The 18,906-nt window shown below is 42.1% G+C and overlaps 1 protein-coding gene across 13 annotated transcripts in view; it reads left to right on the top strand.

Moving 5' to 3' along the window:
* Positions 1-16,182, top strand: part of DGKE (diacylglycerol kinase epsilon) — a 36,261-nt gene extending 20,079 nt beyond the window's left edge. For 7 of the 13 annotated variants that reach the window (XR_008316352.1, XR_008316350.1, XR_008316345.1 and 4 more), the window contains 5 exons: positions 2,709-2,780; positions 3,199-3,326; positions 4,211-4,322; positions 6,640-8,644; positions 9,873-15,768. Coding sequence is in view for 4 of the 13 variants with exons in the window: in XM_053296982.1 (XP_053152957.1) it covers positions 2,709-2,780; positions 3,199-3,326; positions 4,211-4,322; positions 6,640-6,754; positions 15,808-15,827 (447 nt within the window). In the remaining 9 variants the exon portion in view is untranslated. Of the gene's footprint in view, positions 1-2,708; positions 2,781-3,198; positions 3,327-4,210; positions 4,323-6,639; positions 8,645-9,872; positions 15,769-15,807 lie in introns of those variants that run through there. The other 6 variants (XM_053296984.1, XM_053296985.1, XM_053296983.1 and 3 more) reach the window with 6 other exon arrangements.
* Positions 16,183-18,906: the final 2,724 nt, after the last annotated feature.

Below are 18,906 nucleotides of genomic sequence, written 5' to 3'. Positions count from 1 at the left end.
ATGCAGGAAAAAAGGGGGTTTGAGCTGGTTGGTGTACAAATGTGCATTTTTCATTGCACCTTTTTCTTGGAAAATGCTAGCTTCTGCTTTCATTACATAAAAAGTATATCCTTTCATCTCTTATTAGCTTGTAGTCACAAACTTGGCAAACTTCTGAGTTGTTCATATCAGTGGTGGTGATGGTCACTAGGGCTTAGTTCTTCTGTACACGTGCGCAAGTGCACAGGCACCTGCACGCAGCTGAGGCCCATCACTGATTGGGCAAAGTCATTTTGTATAGACTCCACTTAGGAATCAAGAACAAATATGAACACTAGAAAAGGTAACTGCTATCAATTAAAGCTTCAATTCCGCTTTTCGTAACTGATTTGAATTATTTTGTGATGTGGAATAGTAAAAGTTTTGTTTGCGCTAAAATGACCGTTGAATAGGTGACTCGATTGTAATTTTCTTAGCAAATATTTTTATGAATTCTGATCAAAATAGTCATGATGTTTCTCAATTAAAAGTACCAGGAAGAGGCAGCTGGCCTAAATGCTCAATAACTGCTTAGAACTCATTGGTTTTGCTTTAATCAAAAATAATTTAATTTTATTAAAAATGATTTTAACCTTTCACCCAGCATGTTCTGGTGTAAAAAATAGTGTGTTCAGCTCATTTAAGTTGCTAGCTAGTTTCTGCAAAACTTAGTATTTGTAGGTAATTGGAAAGTGTGACTTTATTTCACACAAACAAATGCTTCATATATACATACATATAGTGAAGAAAATCTCCTGAGCTGCAGACCTTTCTGCTGGAGTTTTAATGTTAAATCTCAAGTAGTGTGCTGTGGATTCAGATGGATTTCAGGCATGCTTATGGACTGATTGGGCACAATGCATGAATGCAATAGTAACGCCTAAGCTTTGGTAGTAGAACAGTCTCTCTACCCAAATGTTCCTGAAAATAGTTCATATTGGCTGACAACCTGATTACCAAAGCATGCAGCGGGACCACTTCCAAAGCTCCATCAGTTCCCTTATGTGCATGTTTTTGAGCAGTGGTGCTAGTGGGCCCTTCTTCCAGAGGGCTCTTCTCTGCTCCCAAAGCCTTCTGCTGCAGCAGAAATAAATTGCTGCCTTCTCACATTAGCCCTGTGTGGTGGGCTACACTAGTTTGACAGGTCCAAGATCACCCAGTGAGCTTCATGACTGAGTAGGAATTTGCATTTCCCAGTCTTAATCCAACACTACCCACTGCAGCATTGTTCCTGTTTTTGTTTGGTCTGAGGTACACACTTAAAGCGGGGGGGGGGGGAGATAGGGGCGCGCACACACATACACACACCCTGCCACAGTACACACATTCCTTTGCCCCCCAGCACACACACCTTTTTATGGCAGATTTTTTTATTTATGCATCAGGAAGGGTGAGTCCCTCATGGTGTATAATAGGGAAACTCACCTGCAAAGACAGGGAGTCTAAATAACCCACCTTTGCAGGTGACTTGCTCCCCTTATATACCGGGAGATCCTCCTGGTGCAAGCCAGGGAGATCCGAGATAAAATCCCTGTTCAGCCATGAAACTCATATGACTGGCTCTGGGCCAGTCACATATCTCTCATCCTGACCTAACTATCTCACAGGGCTGTTGTGGAGATAAAAAATAACTATGGACACTGCTCTGAGCTCCTTGGAGGAAGAGTGAGATATAAATGTGTAAAAGAGAATAAAATTAAATGCCCTGCTTCAGACGCGAACTTGGAGTCAGTGTGGCTCACTGGCTAGTGTGTAGCTCACTGGCTAGTGCACATTGGTTGGGGAAATATTGCTCTACACCACACTGAAATACATCTTGGGTTCTAAATTGGATAAATAAAATCAGTCTTCCACATTTGATAACTTGCTTCTAATTCTTAACAGAAAGATAAACTGGCTATAAATGATGTCAGGCTTCTGGTTTGGAAAAATTTGACTCATATTGAGACTAAACTGGGATTTATAGGCTAATGTATGAAATGGGAAGAGCAAAAGTTTACAAGTTCCCTCCCTGGCATCTCCGATAGGGCTGAGAGAGATTCCTGCCTGCAACCTTGGAGAAGCCGCTGCCAGTCTGTGTTTGAATCCCCACTGGTATGTTTCCCAGACTATGGGAAACACCTATATCGGGCAGCAGTAATATAGGAAGATGCTGAAAGGCATCATCTCATACTGTGCGGAAGATGGCAATGGTAAACCCCTCCTGTATTCTACCAAAGTCAACCACAGAGCTCTGTAGTTTGCATGAGTCGACACTGACTAAAAGCTTTAATTTTACCTTATGAAAATGTAACTAATTTGCCAGGTAAAGGAAGGTTTATTTTATTTGCGGTGTGGGGGGCGGGGGAGTATGGTTAAAATATTGGAAAACATAACTGTTTATGGAAGATATGGGATAGAGTATCCTTGGAAAAGGTTACAATTTTAACATGAAAGGGTAGAGTCTTTCTTTGCTGAAAATCTGATAGGGTATATTCTTGTGTGTGTATGAAGTGAAAGGTTGTACTGAAATGAGACCTATCAGGTTTTGTGTGCAGAAATGAACTTTTTAGAATAACATGGATATCTTCAAAAAAAGTTGGGATCTTGGTGTCTGAGAGAGCGCTTGAAAAACAGCTTCACTGCCTCCATGTTCTCTCTCTCTTCCCTGCCCCCACCCTTGCCCCAACAAAACTACCTTTCTTTTGTAGGCTGTTTATTTTTTTTATGGAACCAAAGATTGCCTAGTGCAGGAATGCAAAGATTTGAACAAAAAGGTGGAGGTAAGAGAGCTATCTTTTATCGTCTCCGTTTGCTTTTCCTCTGTGGGAAATTTGCTTCCTCTTGCAAAACAGTGAAATCTGGAATGAAAAGTGTCTAGGAGCAGACTTGAAAAGGACAAATGATTGGCTCCTTTGGCAGATGAGAGCCCAAGTACGAAGCAGGCCTTTTTAGTGGAGAGTGGGGTGCTTGCCCTAGTGAGCAATGATGGGATGTGCTTAGCTTGCCCTTATTCCCCCTACTTTCATGTTTGGGAAGACATACTGAGCTACAAACTTCAGGTTGCTGTGAAGCACACACAACACCTCTAACAGAAGCAAAATGTCGTCCTGGGGTTCTTTGAGGGTCTCCCCCGCCCCGCACCTGATATGCCCAAATGGCTTATATGAATTGCTAACCATGTGTTGTATGCCTTTAAAGCTAGAGCTGGATGGAGAGAGAATTGATCTGCCCAGTCTTGAAGGAATCATAGTTCTGAATATTGGCTGCTGGGGAGGCGGCTGTAGACTATGGGAAGGAATGGGGGATAAGCCTTATCCTCTGGCAAGGTAAGGATATACTTCATTGTAGGTGATCCGTATGCATTTGGTGGGCTCTTGCAGCTATGTGGTTGCTTAATTTTTACAATTCTTAGTTTTTAGTTTTTTAAAATCTGTAATAATTCTGATTGTGGTTTTAGCTTGGATTTTTAACTTGTTTAGCTTAATTTGGTTAATTTTATTAGTCTGACTTTTACATTGTAACTATGTTATAAATGTTGTGAGCTGCCCTGAGCAGTAGCATGCTGGAGGGGTGGGGTATAAATATTTGTAATAGTAAGGACTGCACAATTGGTATAGTGGGCTTCTCTTTTAAAAAAAAAAGTTAAGACAGTTTTATACAAAGCTGGAATCAGTAATATGACAAGGGATGGGATGTGATGGGAAGTATTTTCCATCTGCTAACTGAGCAAAGAGGCACCTTTTTAATGTGGTGATTCTTTTTATTTAGCAGGGGGAGAGTAACTGGCCCTATCCACCCCCAGCACAGTTCCTCCAGTGACTGTTGCTGGTGTCCATCTTATGTTTGTTTTTTAGATTGTGAGCCCTTTGAGGACAGAGAGCCATCTTACTTATTTGTTATTTCTCTGTGTAAACCGCCCTGAGCCATTTTTGGAAGGGTGATATAGAAATCGAATAAATAAAAACAAACAAATACTAAATAATAAGTATTGGGAACAAAAAGGGCAAGGGATGTTGTGCAAATGAAAATTTGCAGAATGAAGGTAAGGTAGACCTTATAGATAGTATCACAAGCCATCAAAAGGGCAGTGGGAGTGCGACAGCAAGTTTTTTGATTCCACAGATATTGTTTTTTATTGTTGCTGCTTTCTCCAAACACTGCTTAAAATTTTGGGAACGTGGTAGTAAACTTCTCCCTTTTTCTGTCTTAGGCATGATGATGGATTGCTGGAAGTTGTTGGCGTCAATGGCTCTTTTCACTGTGCACAGATTCAAGTGAAACTTGCAAATCCTGTCCGATTGGGACAGGCCCATACTGTGAGGGTAGGTGATGGGCGTGGGGTGTATCCATTTGGTTACCTTCTGTGGTTTTGGTTCAGCACTCTGCTGAGCCCGGAAGTCCCATAAACATTCTGGAAAAAGACTGAATCCTCAAACATAGTCATGAGGGCTGCATGTCACATTGTGATCCTGCAGTCAGTTCAGTCTGATGTGTGGACAAGCTAGCCAAAGCAGAGGAGGATTGCCAGAATCCAGTCTGTTGAATGACTGCATTGTATCCCTGAAGTAAGCAGCAGGCAGGTATGCCTATAAACGCAGGGGATTTTTGCCCGTTAGCCCAGTGGGGTGTCTTGCTGCTCCCCCTTAAAAGAGGAGACTTATGTGTGGTGTTTGTAGGAGGGAATGGCGGGGGGACCTTTGGGGCATCTTTGCACTGCCACTGTTGACACAGCCCAAGGAAGAGAGATGCAGCCCTCGTATTTTAGATGGCACAAATTTTCAGGCACATGTCGGATACTGGGAGGCTCCCAGAATGCCACTTAAAACTAACCAGCTGTAATAAAGAAGCTACTTATTTGGAGTCTAGCCCTACGAACGTCTCGTGAAATGGTGAGCCGTGAATGCTAATGGCAGTACGTATTTCAGACAAAAGTTCCAGATTAGTCATTGAGAGCTGGAAGGTGCCTTTAATGCAAAGGTCTGCTTTTCCGTTAGTAAAAAATGGGATGAAAATGGAATTGAGAGAGAGCTCATACTGGGGAATAGATTTTAGCACAGCCTGTAATGTCCAGGCCATGGCTTTGATGGCTAATTGCTGGTGGACTTGAGCTCTGGTGGGGAGGGGAATGATAGTATTGAGAGGACAGAGCAGTCTTAGTTGTCTCTCCTTTTAAATCCAGTGGCTTTTAGTAAAGATGAATCCTTTCAGTGATCTTGATTCTAAGAAAAGAATGGAGATATTACACAAGCTGCAAAGCACACCAGGGAGGTTTCGCACTGGCACCAGTGAGAGATGCTTGCAGCCTAGAGCGACTGTGTTTTGTAGCTGGTCTGGGCTAGGGATGGGCACAGAACCACGGCAGGGAAGCTCAAAGGTGGCGGGGGTGCTGCTTTAAGAGTGGGAGAGGGTACACTTACCCTTCCCGCCGCTTTCCCCCCACTGGCGTCCTTTTCTTTAAAAAAGCCCATTGCGGTGGCAGCGTACCTCCCTGCCGTCCCATTGCCCTTGTTTTCTGGATATTATTATTATTATTACATTAATATCCCGCTCTTCCTCCAAGGAGCCCAGAGCGGTGTACTTAAGTTTCTCTTTCACAACAACCCTGTGAAGTAGGCTAGGCTGAGAGAGAAGTGACTGGCCCAGAGTCACCCAGCTAGTATCATGGCTGAATGGGGATTGGAACTCGGGTCTCCCTGGTCCTAGTCCAGCACTCTAACCACTACACCACGCTGACCGGAAGTCTCCGATGCGCATTGGCGGGAGGAGTAAGTGCACCCTCCCCCGCTCTTAAAGCTGAACACCCTCTGCCGTCGAACTGGCAGAACCCATGAAACGTCTCCGAAACAGTTCTGTGCACATTCCTAGTCTGGACTAGTGTCTCTGTGAGTGGCAGCCCTTTGAGGGAGGAGTAAGAGAAACAAACTACATTTGTGTGTTCTGGAAATAACATGGAATTTTTGTTAGGCTAAACCTAGGTATACAAGCCAGCATCAAAAATAGGGTTCAGATCTTGGTTAGACAAACATACTACAGTTAGGTAGTTACAGCATGGGTTCAGACAGTAAAAGCAACTGAGATTCCATGTGATGTCTGAATCAGCCCATTCTCTTCAAAGAATTTTCTTAAGTTATATTTTCTGTTGTCTCTCTTGTCCAGGAAAGCTTGTCTTCCAGTTGCACCTCAAGACTCTCCACAAGCTCATGTGTTTCCCTCTTTCTCCTGCATTTCCCTTTCAATTCCAGGGGGGAGAAATTTGCCCCTAAACTCAGTGGTTGACATACTGCACCAGTGTATGTTACCCTAATAGCGTTAAATTTGTGTAAGTTGCACAAACTGTGTTATACAAGAGTAAGCCAATGGCCTTCTCTTATGTAACGTGACTTGTGCAGATTTTGCATTTGTACCATTTGCATGCATGCAGCATTTCTAGACTGACCTGCTCCTGTGAAGTATGTCAGCTACTCTTGCCATTTACTCGATTGGTATTGGCAGATCTGTTGAAGATGTTTTTATATGAGCATCCCTAGAGCAGTGCACTGGTCTAGCCCAGGGATTCACAATGTTGGGTCTAGCCTACTGGGTTTTTCAGTTTCCACCATCTTTTGTTTAATTTTTTTTTAAATGTCTTCCTGATTTCAGTTGATCTTGAACAGTTCAAAGATGCCAATGCAGGTGGATGGAGAGCCCTGGGCACAAGGGCCTTGCACTATTACCATCACCCACAAGACCCATGCGCGGATGCTCTCTCACTCAGGTGAACAGACAGATGATGATGCGTCCAGTGTATCTGAACAAGAGCTGTCAAAGGATCAGACAGATGAAGACACATAGGTCTTGGCTGGGTTTGGACATGCTAAATGGCAATTCAGCTTGGCTTTTGCTGAGAAGCTTAGTGCTAAAATATTCTATCTCCAATAAACCTCTTAATGCCATACCACATCTATACAGAAAAATGGCACAGGAGTAACAAAGCCATGCTTCTAGTGATTATGGAAAGCTGACCCAGCCTTTCAGTTTCAACAAGCACTCTTGCTTTGGTTTATAATATCAAGCTGAGAAGGTGGGGACCCTCATGAGTAACATACAGACTGTTGTTACTCAGTCTAGGTAACATAACATGGGAAACATGCAGACTGTTCTGCAGACTACATGATTTTTTTAAACTCAGTCCTCAGAGTTTATGTATATTTCTGTGGAATAGCTGCCAGTTGTTCCTGGTTTATAATTGTATAGATCTCATTTTGAGGGGCATGTAAACACATTTCATTATATCATTTGGGATCACATAATGCCCAGTTTCCTAACCTCGTGAGCTTCTTTCTCCCCATCTTTTTGCTTTTGGAGTTAATTATGGTAGAGCCATGTCTTTGTTGGTCTTCTTGCCAACCATAGTTAGCACCAAAAATGAAGGGGAGTAGGGAATTTGTGCGAGGAGGAACGAGCACATGGGTGCTTTTGATGGGGCACTGCCCCATCTGCACCAGACCATAACCAGCTTCACTTTCTATAGTAGGATTGCCAAGTTAAGTACAGTATTACTAAATCTCACAGCTGACTAAAAGCAATTGCGTATCATCATGGAAATTTATATGCTTACCTCAGGCTTTGAATACAGAGGTGTTTAGACCTATATGTTGTACACTGAACAAGGAAAGATCTGATATTTGTATATGTGTTCTGGCTTTTGTAGAAAAGTGTTCACAGTTGACCAATATGATGATCTTACTTCCTGATTTTTAACCCAGGGTTAAAATAATGTGCTTACTTTCTGGATACAACCATCTTTATTATTATGGTAGACAAAACCTCTTGATATTTGAAATAAAGCTACTTGGTGCGATGTACATAACCACATTGACACCCTCCACAGTAAACATTATTTTCTGGAAAATACCAACCCTGATGACAGAATTTGCAAAATGCAATAACTGAAAAGTAATCAGCTGTCTGACAGTCCCTGTGTTTGGATGTAATGAGCAATTTATATCTTAAAGAACTATCAATGATGCAGTGATTCTGTCCAGATAATTTGAAATAAGAGATCTAAATGGTATCTTACATATCTGTAAGATCTCTGTAATCTTAAGTGTGGTGAAGGTTTCTATCTTTCTTTCTTTGTATCTTTCTCTTTCTTTGTTTGTATCTTTTGCTTGCTTTCTATCTTTTCTTCTCCCACCCTCCTTGGGGCATATTCCATGAGGAATTCTGCCTAACACAAATACTACTGAAATAAGTTGCCCAAGGATAAGGTTCCTGTTTGTTTCAGTGGGGTTTGTGAAGGATGTATTCCTAACAGAGTATGCCCTTGGTCTTAAACACTGAATTTGTATTGTTGCTTTTAGAGAAAAGTCTTGGATCCCTTTTATGCAAGCGTTTGAAAGCAACTGTCTAGCACAGCATCTTGTCTACTTAGATAGTTTTCCAAATTCTAAAACTGTAGTTTTCTGTAGCTTAAATTTAAGACTGTTTTACTCATCTGAGTGATGGAAACCATCTGTAAAAGTTTGACAAATTGGGTCAGTTTAGGTACTGGCAATATAAGTTGTAGTTTGCCATTGTCTGAATCCTGCACACTGAAAAGCTGTGTTTGTGATTTTAGGGGCAGACTGAATAGAAGTGACAGGTCAGATATTGTCCATTGAAGGTACAGTCTCTTTTTAAAAGATCTTTCTGTTTTAATGATTAGATTTTGACAATCTCTTCAGTTGTCATTGCATGGAGATATACTTAAGCTATTTGTAAGGTAATGGCTTTCCAGTACTTGTATGCTTTAAAAAGACTACAAGCATTCTACTTGAAAGCCCCTTCAGAGCCATGTACATCTGATGAGGGTGGGGGACGGTTTCTGCCACAATTCCCACATGAATGGGTTGTGAAAGCCGTGCCATTGGGAGATGTGCATGCCCACAATCTAGGAACAGAAGCCTTCTTGTCAGGCTCATTGCAGTGTGGATCACTGCTTCATATGGCCTTGAAATGCCAATTCATAGGCATTTGTTACAGGGAAGGCCTTGCAGAAAGATTAATTATTGCTGGGTGAAGAGCCCTTGATCACCTTTAATACCTCATCTGAAATAGTTGTGTGTATTTATTTAACTGATCCGAGCAGTGTAAAAAAAAAGATTACCAAAAATCCTTGTCTGTGTGCAGCGGAGGTCTCAAAGCAATCTGCCAGCACTAGGCCAAGGACAAGGCTATGAGCCCACTCTATGGATAAGCTACAGTTGACTGGATGGAAATCTAACCACTGAGGTTGTCTATTTATTTGAATGTTTCTCTTATTTTTGTAAGCCTTTTGATTTAAGTACTAAGCTCTGATCTTGAGTGTATTGGTGTTTACATATAGATGTGTAAGTGGACCCTATTCCAAAAGGGGCTTTTTCCCTAGGCTTTTATTTCCCTCACGCTCCTAAAGAACATACAGTTTGCTTCCTTGGCGACAGTGTACTTTCACCATTTTTTCCCTATTGCCTAGAGCAGGCCTGCTCAGCTTTGACCCCCCCCCAGCTGTTTTTGAACTATGACTCCCATAATCCCCAGCCACAGTGGCCAATAGCACAAGGATTATGGGAAATGTAGGCCAACATCTGCAGGAGGCCTGGAGTTGAGCAGCCCTGGCCTAGAGCATTCTGCCAGAAGTGTAGGGAGATTCCTGCTTCGAATTGCCTCTGATCTGTCTGAGAGAGAACATGTCCAGTGGCAGCTGGGCTCTGTAGAAACTTAACTGTTCACTCTTGTGAAGTGTGTGAACTGGACCTAAACAGATTATTGACCCTAGAATCAATTCTGTGTGCTGGAGCAAATTAGTGATGTATGCAGCTTCCACTATTGTGTGTTGCAGTATACATGTGGGTATGCATCTGTCTCCAAAGCATGCAGTGGCCTCCCGCACACACTTGGAGGAAAGGATATCTACATGCATACTGCCCGCCGAAAAGAACTTTGCACTTGACGGTGTGGGAGATGCAAGTGCATACCACTGACCAGCCGTGCCTAGGGGACTTTCAGGGAGGTGAGTGTATGAGCCAGTTGTGGTGTTTGGAAATGGCCATGGCATGAGCTTCTAATTGATTTCCATATCGATCGCTATAACATACGTTCTGAAGAGGAAATGAAACCTAACAGTTTGTTCTGTGTTAGTGATTTCAACTACAGACTCTTAAACAGAATTCTCATCATTGAGAAATGGCACCTCCCTGAAAGTACTGCAGTTCATCAGTTATTCCAAAAGAGGGTGCTCAGCTACTAATGTTCTAGCTCTGGCTCAGGTGATTTCTCCCCATACATGCCTAATGCTGTCACTTACTTATATTACAGGCACATTCATAAATGCTTGCTTTTGAATGTTTTCTGAGCTTCCGGTTTTATGTGCATTTTCCTAAAAAGAACAATACTGCAAGTCAGTTTGTATAAAGACATGGCTGATCGCAGAAGTTCCTGACTTTGTTTTGAGTCTGTGTCTACTACTGTTCCTGTAGCTGATCAGTGTCCCAATCACATGACCTGCCTTCCTTTTTCCTTAGGAGCCTCCATGTGGCGACTGTTCTGTGCTTTGTGGAAAGCATGGATCATATGGAGGCTTTCCAGCAGCCTGTAGTGGCATGGAGACCCTGTTTGATTTAGGTGATCCATGTAGCTGGCTGTTCTCCATGCCACTGTTGCTGCCTGGATGCTGTGGTGGTGACTGTAATGGGCAGGCTCTCATAATAGCAACTGCTGAGCAGCTAAGAACAAACCTATCTCTGGACAGTGACTAAAAGTGAGCAAGAATCTGCCAAGGAGCAGATCACTGCCCCTTTCCTCTGGTACAATACAGGCAAAGATAGCAAGCAACTAGCTTCTAGCTAAATGCTGCAAAACTCTGTGTGCACAGAGCTCCTAGGGTATTGTAGCCATAATCTTTCTCGGATGCCTCTTATGTCACTGTGATCTAGCTGCATGCTTTGAACTTTGCCCACCCCAGTTACTGAATCTAATCGCATTTATACTTTTCCTTGGGTAAAAAGAGTCTTTCAAGGGTTCTCTATCCCTGCTTTTAACTAACTTCAGCCTCCAATTCAACCTTTTTAAACCATATAAAACAATTCAAGGTTGAAGTGATTTTAAGAGTAGGTGCTCTCAGGCTAATAGGACTCTTACAAGCAAGTCATTGCTTTTGGACAATAAGAATAACTGGGTTTACACATTTTTACACATGCTTTTCTGGATTTCTTTGCTTAAATTGATTTGGATTTTGTGAGATTTTTTTTTTACTACTGAAAAATGGTTTAAACACTGAAGTCTGACATCCAGATGCTGTTCATGTCTCTTCTTTTTAAAATAACGATTATGGTATTTTATAGGATGCTTCCTAGTATAGTTCTGTGAACCTAAACCAATTAGAAATATAGCTCTCTTGACTGCTTTCTGAGTTCAAATGGTCTGCATCAACGTTAAACATGATCCTTTTGATATTAACTTGCATTGCATTCCTTTGTATCTGAATGTTGGCATAATGCTTCTCCTCCCTTCCCTCCTGTTAAAATCTTAGTTAACATAGAATTAGACCTAAATTTTCTACATAGGGAAAAACTGGGGGAGAGGCAAATATCTAATGCTGGAATAGTTGAATGTTCTGTTGTGCAGAGTATATCAAGTTTGTAAAAATGATCCACAAGTTCTATGGATTTTTAGAATTACTGCAAATTACTGGGTGTGCAGCTCACTTTGATGATGTTTGAGAATTTCCAATATAAAGCACAACAAACTCCCTATCCCATAAAACAGAATATATACTTGTAGGTTTAGAGGGGTGTGGGTGGGTATATGAGTGTACATTTGTGGGCACACAAGTATACACAGATGAAGCTGCTATATGTGCAGGGGAGTCCATTCATTTTAGTGGAAGAAGCTGATCCACATGTGGAGTGTGTGTCTGGTGGTGGGTGGGCTTCCTTTTTTGAAACAAATGAGGAACCTGTTGCAGGCAAGGAGTCCTTTCACGTGCACCTTGGAGCTCCTCATGCAGATTATTGAATTGGAACAGCAGTCTTTGGGAAATGTGCTAACTCCTAGAAATCAGATGGTTAAAAAATAAAATCGTGTAGAGTGGAACTAGATGTTGCAACAAACATGAGATTGCTGCTGGCAACTGTTGCCCCCTTCCGTAACATGTAGCCCAAGTTAGCTTGTGCTGTGAACGTTGCCCTACCCGCCCCCCCCCTCTTCTGTACTCGCTGCTGCTGGTAGGCATCTTTTCAGCATAATGATACTAGGACACATGGTGAGTTGAACTAGATATTGTGAGGGTTGAGGGACTTGGCCCATGTTGCCGTTTTCAGTGGCAGCCCCGCCCCACAGGCATCTGGTTCCTTTCTAAGATTAATCCTGTGATTCAAGGGGTGGAGGCAGGAATAATTAGATCTGTTTTTAGAATGAAAATTCTATTTTGCTATGTAGTTCCCTATTGCAAATGATCTCTTCTTTGTTCTTCAGTGCAAGCACTGCATCTTTCTCAGGTATCTTTTATATTTCTGTTGCTTGAGGAATTGCATTCTAGGTTTTGTGTTCTGTCGGTATTTTTTCTTATACATTCTTAATGGGTGTCTTCAGTGTACGTTCTTCTAACTGCAGTGTGCTATTTCTATAAACCAATGGAGTAGAATTAGAGTGCTGTCTAATTTGGGGGGTCTGTGTGTATCCATTGTTCTTCAGTTAGCAAATATATCTATCTGCATGCTCAGTTTACAGTATCAAAAAGATCATAAGCATTCTACCTGTTTGTCTTGGGTGCTCTTCAGAGTAACTGGACACAGAGATGTATGAAAATGGGTGAGACATGCAAATAGTGACCAGTTTTAGGGTGGGAATGGGGTCATGCCTGTGCATTTAATATCTTTTAAAATGTGATGTGCTTGTGTAGCACATCCATCCACGCTACCCACATATACTCACAATGTTTCCTTGCCCCCACACACAGTACAATGGGGACAGTTGGGGTAGCTCCCATTGTCTGTGTGATCTGCACAGCCAGATCTATTAGCATATGTTGTTGTTGTTGTTTATTAATTCAATTTCTGATAGATGCATGGTGCAAGCCACCTGCCTCTAAAGAAATATATATCCCATGGCATGACTTGGGCATCTTTGAATCCTGCACTCAGACTTCCTATGGTGTTTGGTTTAGCCAAAAGTAGACATGGAGGGATTGGGACCACAGCATGGGGGAGAGGGTGTGGCAAGGACTACAGCTTTGCCCTGCACTATAGTCCCAGTGCAGATCACACTCCCAGCTGTTGTGTGTTTAAATTGAACACATCCGGAATAAACATAACCATGTACACCGCCCTGAGCTCCTTGGAGAAAAAGCGGGATATAAATGTGTTGTGTTTTTTTTTTAAGAAAATGAAAAGAATGGCAAAGAATTCAAAAGTTTGTGTTAAAGTTTCATCTAGTTTGGCCCCAAGTGTTCATTTACAGTGCAGAACTGGAAGCAAGGGCAGACGCTTTGTGTTCTCAGAAATACTGGAATAATGGGAAAGGTTTACTCTCCCATGACTGTCCCGCATTACCTTACTGTCGTGTATGAGGAGTTCTGTTGCTGTTCTGCAAGAGCCAATTCAAATTGTAGGGAGGCATGAAATACAGATGGCTCCGAATGCATTTGAAAAGGCTCCTATATCAAAAGCTCCCTGTATGAGGGAAGTTAACATATCAGGGAAGGGCTAGGCGAGATGCTATTTTATTCTGAATCTTACTTTTGCTTCTAAACTTAAGTGCTATAGTCCGATCTGGTTAGAAGCATTCTGAGAAGGTGGTAGACTCTATAACCTGTTTGATCAGGTAATCTGGGAATGCTGAACTCACATACAGCATCCTCCATCAGCACACCCACAAGCCCTGCCTCCATGCTGACATGCTCTGAAACTTGAGGGTATGCCATATGTGACTCTGTATGCCCCAGATACAGCCCCCTCATGAGCTTCATTCAGTTGTTACTGTATCAGCAAAATATGGTGGGTAATCTTAAATTTAAGATGGTTACTTGCGTACCGGAAGACATCTTTGCAGAGGATCAGTAGACAGGGAACAATTCCCTCCAGGAACATGTGGCTCACCACTAGGTTCTTGGCCCTGCTGGGGTTATGTAGAGGTCACTGCTAGTTTCTTAGTTTTAGTGAGATTACCTCACATAGTTGGTGTATCCATGAAGTCCACACGATCCCAGTCATTAGACGTGCCAGGCATCTAATCCCACACAACCCATTGTGCTTCGAACTCAATATGAATCTTTTTGTTTCTGGTTTAATTGCAGTGGGGAAATCTTTTTCTTTTTCCCCTGTCAATGCAAGTGGCTCAGGACCTGCCTTTGTGCCCCACTTGAATTGAGTGTTCTCTTCCTTTTTAAAAAAATGATGATTGGAAGCCATGTCAGAATCTTGTTAAGCCATTTAAAAACCTTCCCACTCCCATGCCTTCCCACTTCCATAGTTCCATTTTGGGATCTGCCCTGCCCAGTTTCGCACAATAGAAATATCTTGTCAGTTGGGTTCTTGAACACACAGAATTGGAGGACCTGGGGCGCCATCCTCAGCTGATGTTAGATGACAAGTCTTGTGCATAAAACTCCCCCTCTCTGGTAGCTCCTAGCTGTAGTTTAGTTCTGTCCTTCAAAAGTTTAAGTACGCTTTCTCCTCCTGTGTGCTATAGTTAACATTCTGAGGCTACTGCTATAGTTTTGTGTATTTTCCTAGTAAGGAAAGGGCAGCTGTGTCTTGATATCAAGTGGCTCTATTCTGTATCTTTTGTTCACATTTCTCATTGTGCCCTCTGCTATTGACTTCTGGAAGCTACTTTCCATTAAAAGGTTTGACCATGTGGCAGTGCTTCTTGTTCCCTGCCCTGCAACCAGTCACTCTCCCATTAGAAAACATCCTTTGTTTGCTATAAATCATTGGCTACTTGAATCCATACCCTTTGCCTGCCTGCTTTTAAATATTCAGCAGTTGTACATGTGGAACAACATAACCCCTGGTCAGCACTTAGTTTTCCTAGGGTGCCACTTTGAGAAATGCCAGAAATATACACTGTATGTACCTAGATCTAGGACTTGGGTTTTCCCCCCCCCAAGTTCTGTGATGTTAGAAATTTGCTGGGGGGGACCGGGATGTCTTCAATTCAGATTCCTCCTCCTTTCAGGTAGATACAGGTATAACCTATATTTAATCTCTTTTTTTTAAGTGGGTCGTTTTAAATTCAGAATTGTCTTCTGTTTCAATAAATACAGTAAATGCTAAGTATTATACTTCAGAGTAACAAATGTAAACAGAATTTTAATTAGGTACTGCATTTGTACTGTTGTTGCTGGTCTATGACCAAAATAAAGTTATCGATTGATTAATTAGCACAACTTCAAATCCAACAGCAGTCACAATAAGACTTAAGAATTGCTCCACTGACTTCAGTTTTTATGTCTTTTCTTTTTACCCCCTACTTTCTTTCAAAACTTTGTAGTGAAAACGTCCTGGAAGGAAACCTTTTAAAGAATGTTTACTACTTTTTTTTTAAACTACTCTTTAAAAAACAAAAACAAAAAAACCCCACCCTATTTTCATACTTTTGAGACTTGTAATTGAGTTTCCGAATGTTGCACTCAGGCACTGTTTTTCTTTGTGTACATTTAGATTGAAGAAAATGTCTGTGGATTTGAATCCATGTTTGTGCTTTTGGTGAGAGACCAAATTGAATGTCTGTTTCCATAAGCTGTAATAAAATAAGCTTGGCACCTAATGTTCGTATCTTTTTTTTCCCCCTTACTTTGTCTTTCAGTAAAAAGTGAAACAAATTAAAAACAAATATTAATAGGCCCCAGAAGAATGACATGAGTCCTGTGGCTGCTGACAGACTTGAGTCCACAAAAAGTTATGCCCTAATAAATCTGTTGTCCTCTTAAAGTGTCGCAAGATTATTTGTGTTTGCTGTAACAAACCAATATTGGCTGCCCTTCCAAAATCTGTCACAAGAAGAGAAGACTTAAAACATTTGTTTACTACAAAGGTCATGAACTTTAATAATTCACTAAACTGAAAATAGTTCTTCAATCCACCACTGAACAGTTTGATTATTGATATTTATACACTGCTTTTCAACAAAAGCTCAAAGTGGTTTATGTAGGAAAAAATAAGAATAAAATTTTCTGTCCCATACGGGCTCACAATCTTTCTTCTTTTTTTTAAGGTAGACATCAGCAACAGCCACCAAAAAAACAATCTTCTCTTGCTAAATGTAAGGAGAATCATTTTAAAAGGTGCCTCCTTGCTCATTTAGCAGGAAATAATACAATGGGTGGCTTCTCACAATCACACATAAGTACTCTCCAAGTTAGTAGGAGAGGAACTGGAGGTTCTTCATGACAACTGGAGGCTCATGCACTCCCCTGAAATAGATCCTCCAAGCCCACCCGGGTCCATTTGGCAACCTGACACATTACCAACTTCAACCCAAGATCTGTAGCCAAGGCTTGAAGTCGGCTTGACCAAGGCAATAACATGCCTGGTTGGCCAGTTGCCAACAAGATTTGGGTGGGTTTGAAAGCACCGTGCATGGAAGCACATGTGTCATGGGACCTCTCATTCCTCTCCTGCCAACTTTGAAAATATGGGCAAATGTGAGAAGCCGCCTTACATCTACTACAAAGGAGCAATGTTCTAACACTGGAATGATCTGTGTGCCATGTCACAATCGTCTTAATCATTATCAGAAGGATCAGAAATGTGCTTGCCCCCTCTGTTTCAGATAGTTACTTTCCAGTTCAGACAAAACATTGTTTTGAAAACACATCCAAGGCAGCAAGTTATAGTTTAAAGTTGCCCTTTGAAGGGGAAACCAACTTGATTTCCAGTATTCTGTGACTGTGGTAGGGAGGTTGAGTGGCTTTGGTCCATAAGAATAGCATCTCCTTTACCAGGATCCCTGTCAAAGTGTCTGACCATATTAAATGTGTATACTTAAACTTAGGAACCAGGGATAGACTGGGACTTCCGTTGGTATACCAATCACCCTGCTGCCCAACAGAGTCGCTAACTGAGCTGATTGACTTGGTCTCAGGCTTGGCATTGGAGCGCCCAGGCTTGTGTTGATGGGGGACTGCAATGTTTACTTCGGGACCAATCTGTCTGGGGCGACTCAGGAGTTCATAGTGGCCATGACAACTATGGGCCTATCCCAAGTGGTCACAGGATTTACACACATTGCTAGTCACACACTCAGTTTGGTCTTTCACTCTGCTCAGGGTAGTGTTCTGTGTGTGGAGACTCCTATGATTTCCCCGTTGTCATGGATGGACCACCATCTGGTTAAGGTTGGACTCACGATCAAATCTCACCTTCACAGGGGGAGGGGCCTATTAGGATGGTCTGCCTGAGGCAGTTATTGAATTCAATAGGGTTTCAAGAAGCCTTTGAGGGATTTAGTGTTGGCTCTGCTGGTGGTACTGTGGAACAGCAAACTCACCAGGGTGGTAGACATGATAGCTCCTAAGCATCCTCTCTGACCCACTGCGAAACTGGCCCTTTGGTATACAGAAGAACTACAGGGCCTGAAGTGGCGAGGTAGACGAGTGCAAGTGGAGGAAGACTACTCGAATCCAACAGATTGCAATATAGAGTGCATTTGAAGATCTATGCTCAGGTGATACGTGTGGCAAAGAAGTGATTCTTTTCTGCCCATATTTCATCTGCAAGATCACATCTGGCAGAGTTGTTCAGGGTTGTTAGAGGGCTTATATGTTCCCCTTCTCCATATTTTCTCCAATGTTGTTTAACATCTACATGAAATGGCTGGAAGAGATCATCAGGAGATTTGGTGCAGGGTGCTATTGGTATGCTGATGACACTCAAATCTGTTTCTCCAGGTCGACACTATTGGGAGAAGACATAACCTCCCTAAATGCCTGCCTGGAGGTGGTGATAGGCTGGATGAGGGATAACACACTGAGACTGAATGCAGATAAGACGGAGGTACTTACTGTGTTGGGTTGGAGCTCAGGATATGGGTTAGATCTGCCTGTTCTGGATGGGGTCACATTTCCCCTAAAGGAACAGGTACACAGTCTGGGGATGCTTCTGGATCCAAACCTCTCCTTGGTATCCCAGGCTGAGGTGATGGTCAGAAGTTCCTTCTATTGACTTCAGATCATATGCCAGCTGCATCCATTTCTTGAGACAAACAACTTCAAAACAATGGTACATATGCTGGTAACCTCCAGACTTGACTACAGCAATTCGTTCTAGGTGGGACTGCCTTTGTACATAGTCCAGAAACTGCAATTGGTCCAGAATGCAGTGGCTGACAAGTTTCCAGGCAAAATACAAGGTGCTGGTTATAAGCTATAGAGCCTTAAACAGCTTAGGCCCTGGGTAGTTAAAAGAACATCGTTTTTGCCATGAACCCCACTGCCCATTGAGATCATCAGGAGAGGTTTGTCTGCAGTTGCCACTGACACATCTGGTAGCTACTCAGGGACAAGCCTTCTCCATTGTTGCCCCGAAGCTTTGGAATGTGCTCCCTGCTGGAATAAGAGCCTTCCTATCTCTGACAACTTTTTTAAAGCCCTTAAAACTCATCTGTTCACCCAGGCTTTTAATTAAATACTGTTTTAATAGTTTTTAGCATTGTTCTAAAATTTTAAATTGTTTTAATATTTTGATCTTTTTATTCTGTTGTAATTTATATTGTTTTACTGTGAACCACCCACAGCCGTAAGTTTTCGGCGGTATACAAACGTTAGATAAATAAATATAATCTTAGCTACCCTGGAAGGTTCAGAATCAAGTCTCCATGTGTGATATTTATTTACTATTCAGTGGGGATGGCATCAGTCTTCTTCCATGCTGCAGTGGTTGGTTGTTTCAGATAAAGCTCTGAAAA

The sequence above is a fragment of the Hemicordylus capensis genome, chromosome 2, assembly GCF_027244095.1.
Source record: "Hemicordylus capensis ecotype Gifberg chromosome 2, rHemCap1.1.pri, whole genome shotgun sequence".
Classification (NCBI taxonomy): Eukaryota; Metazoa; Chordata; class Lepidosauria; order Squamata; family Cordylidae; genus Hemicordylus; species Hemicordylus capensis.
The sequence above is the reverse complement of the archived record's forward strand: the minus strand, read 5'-3'. Positions and strand labels throughout refer to the sequence as shown.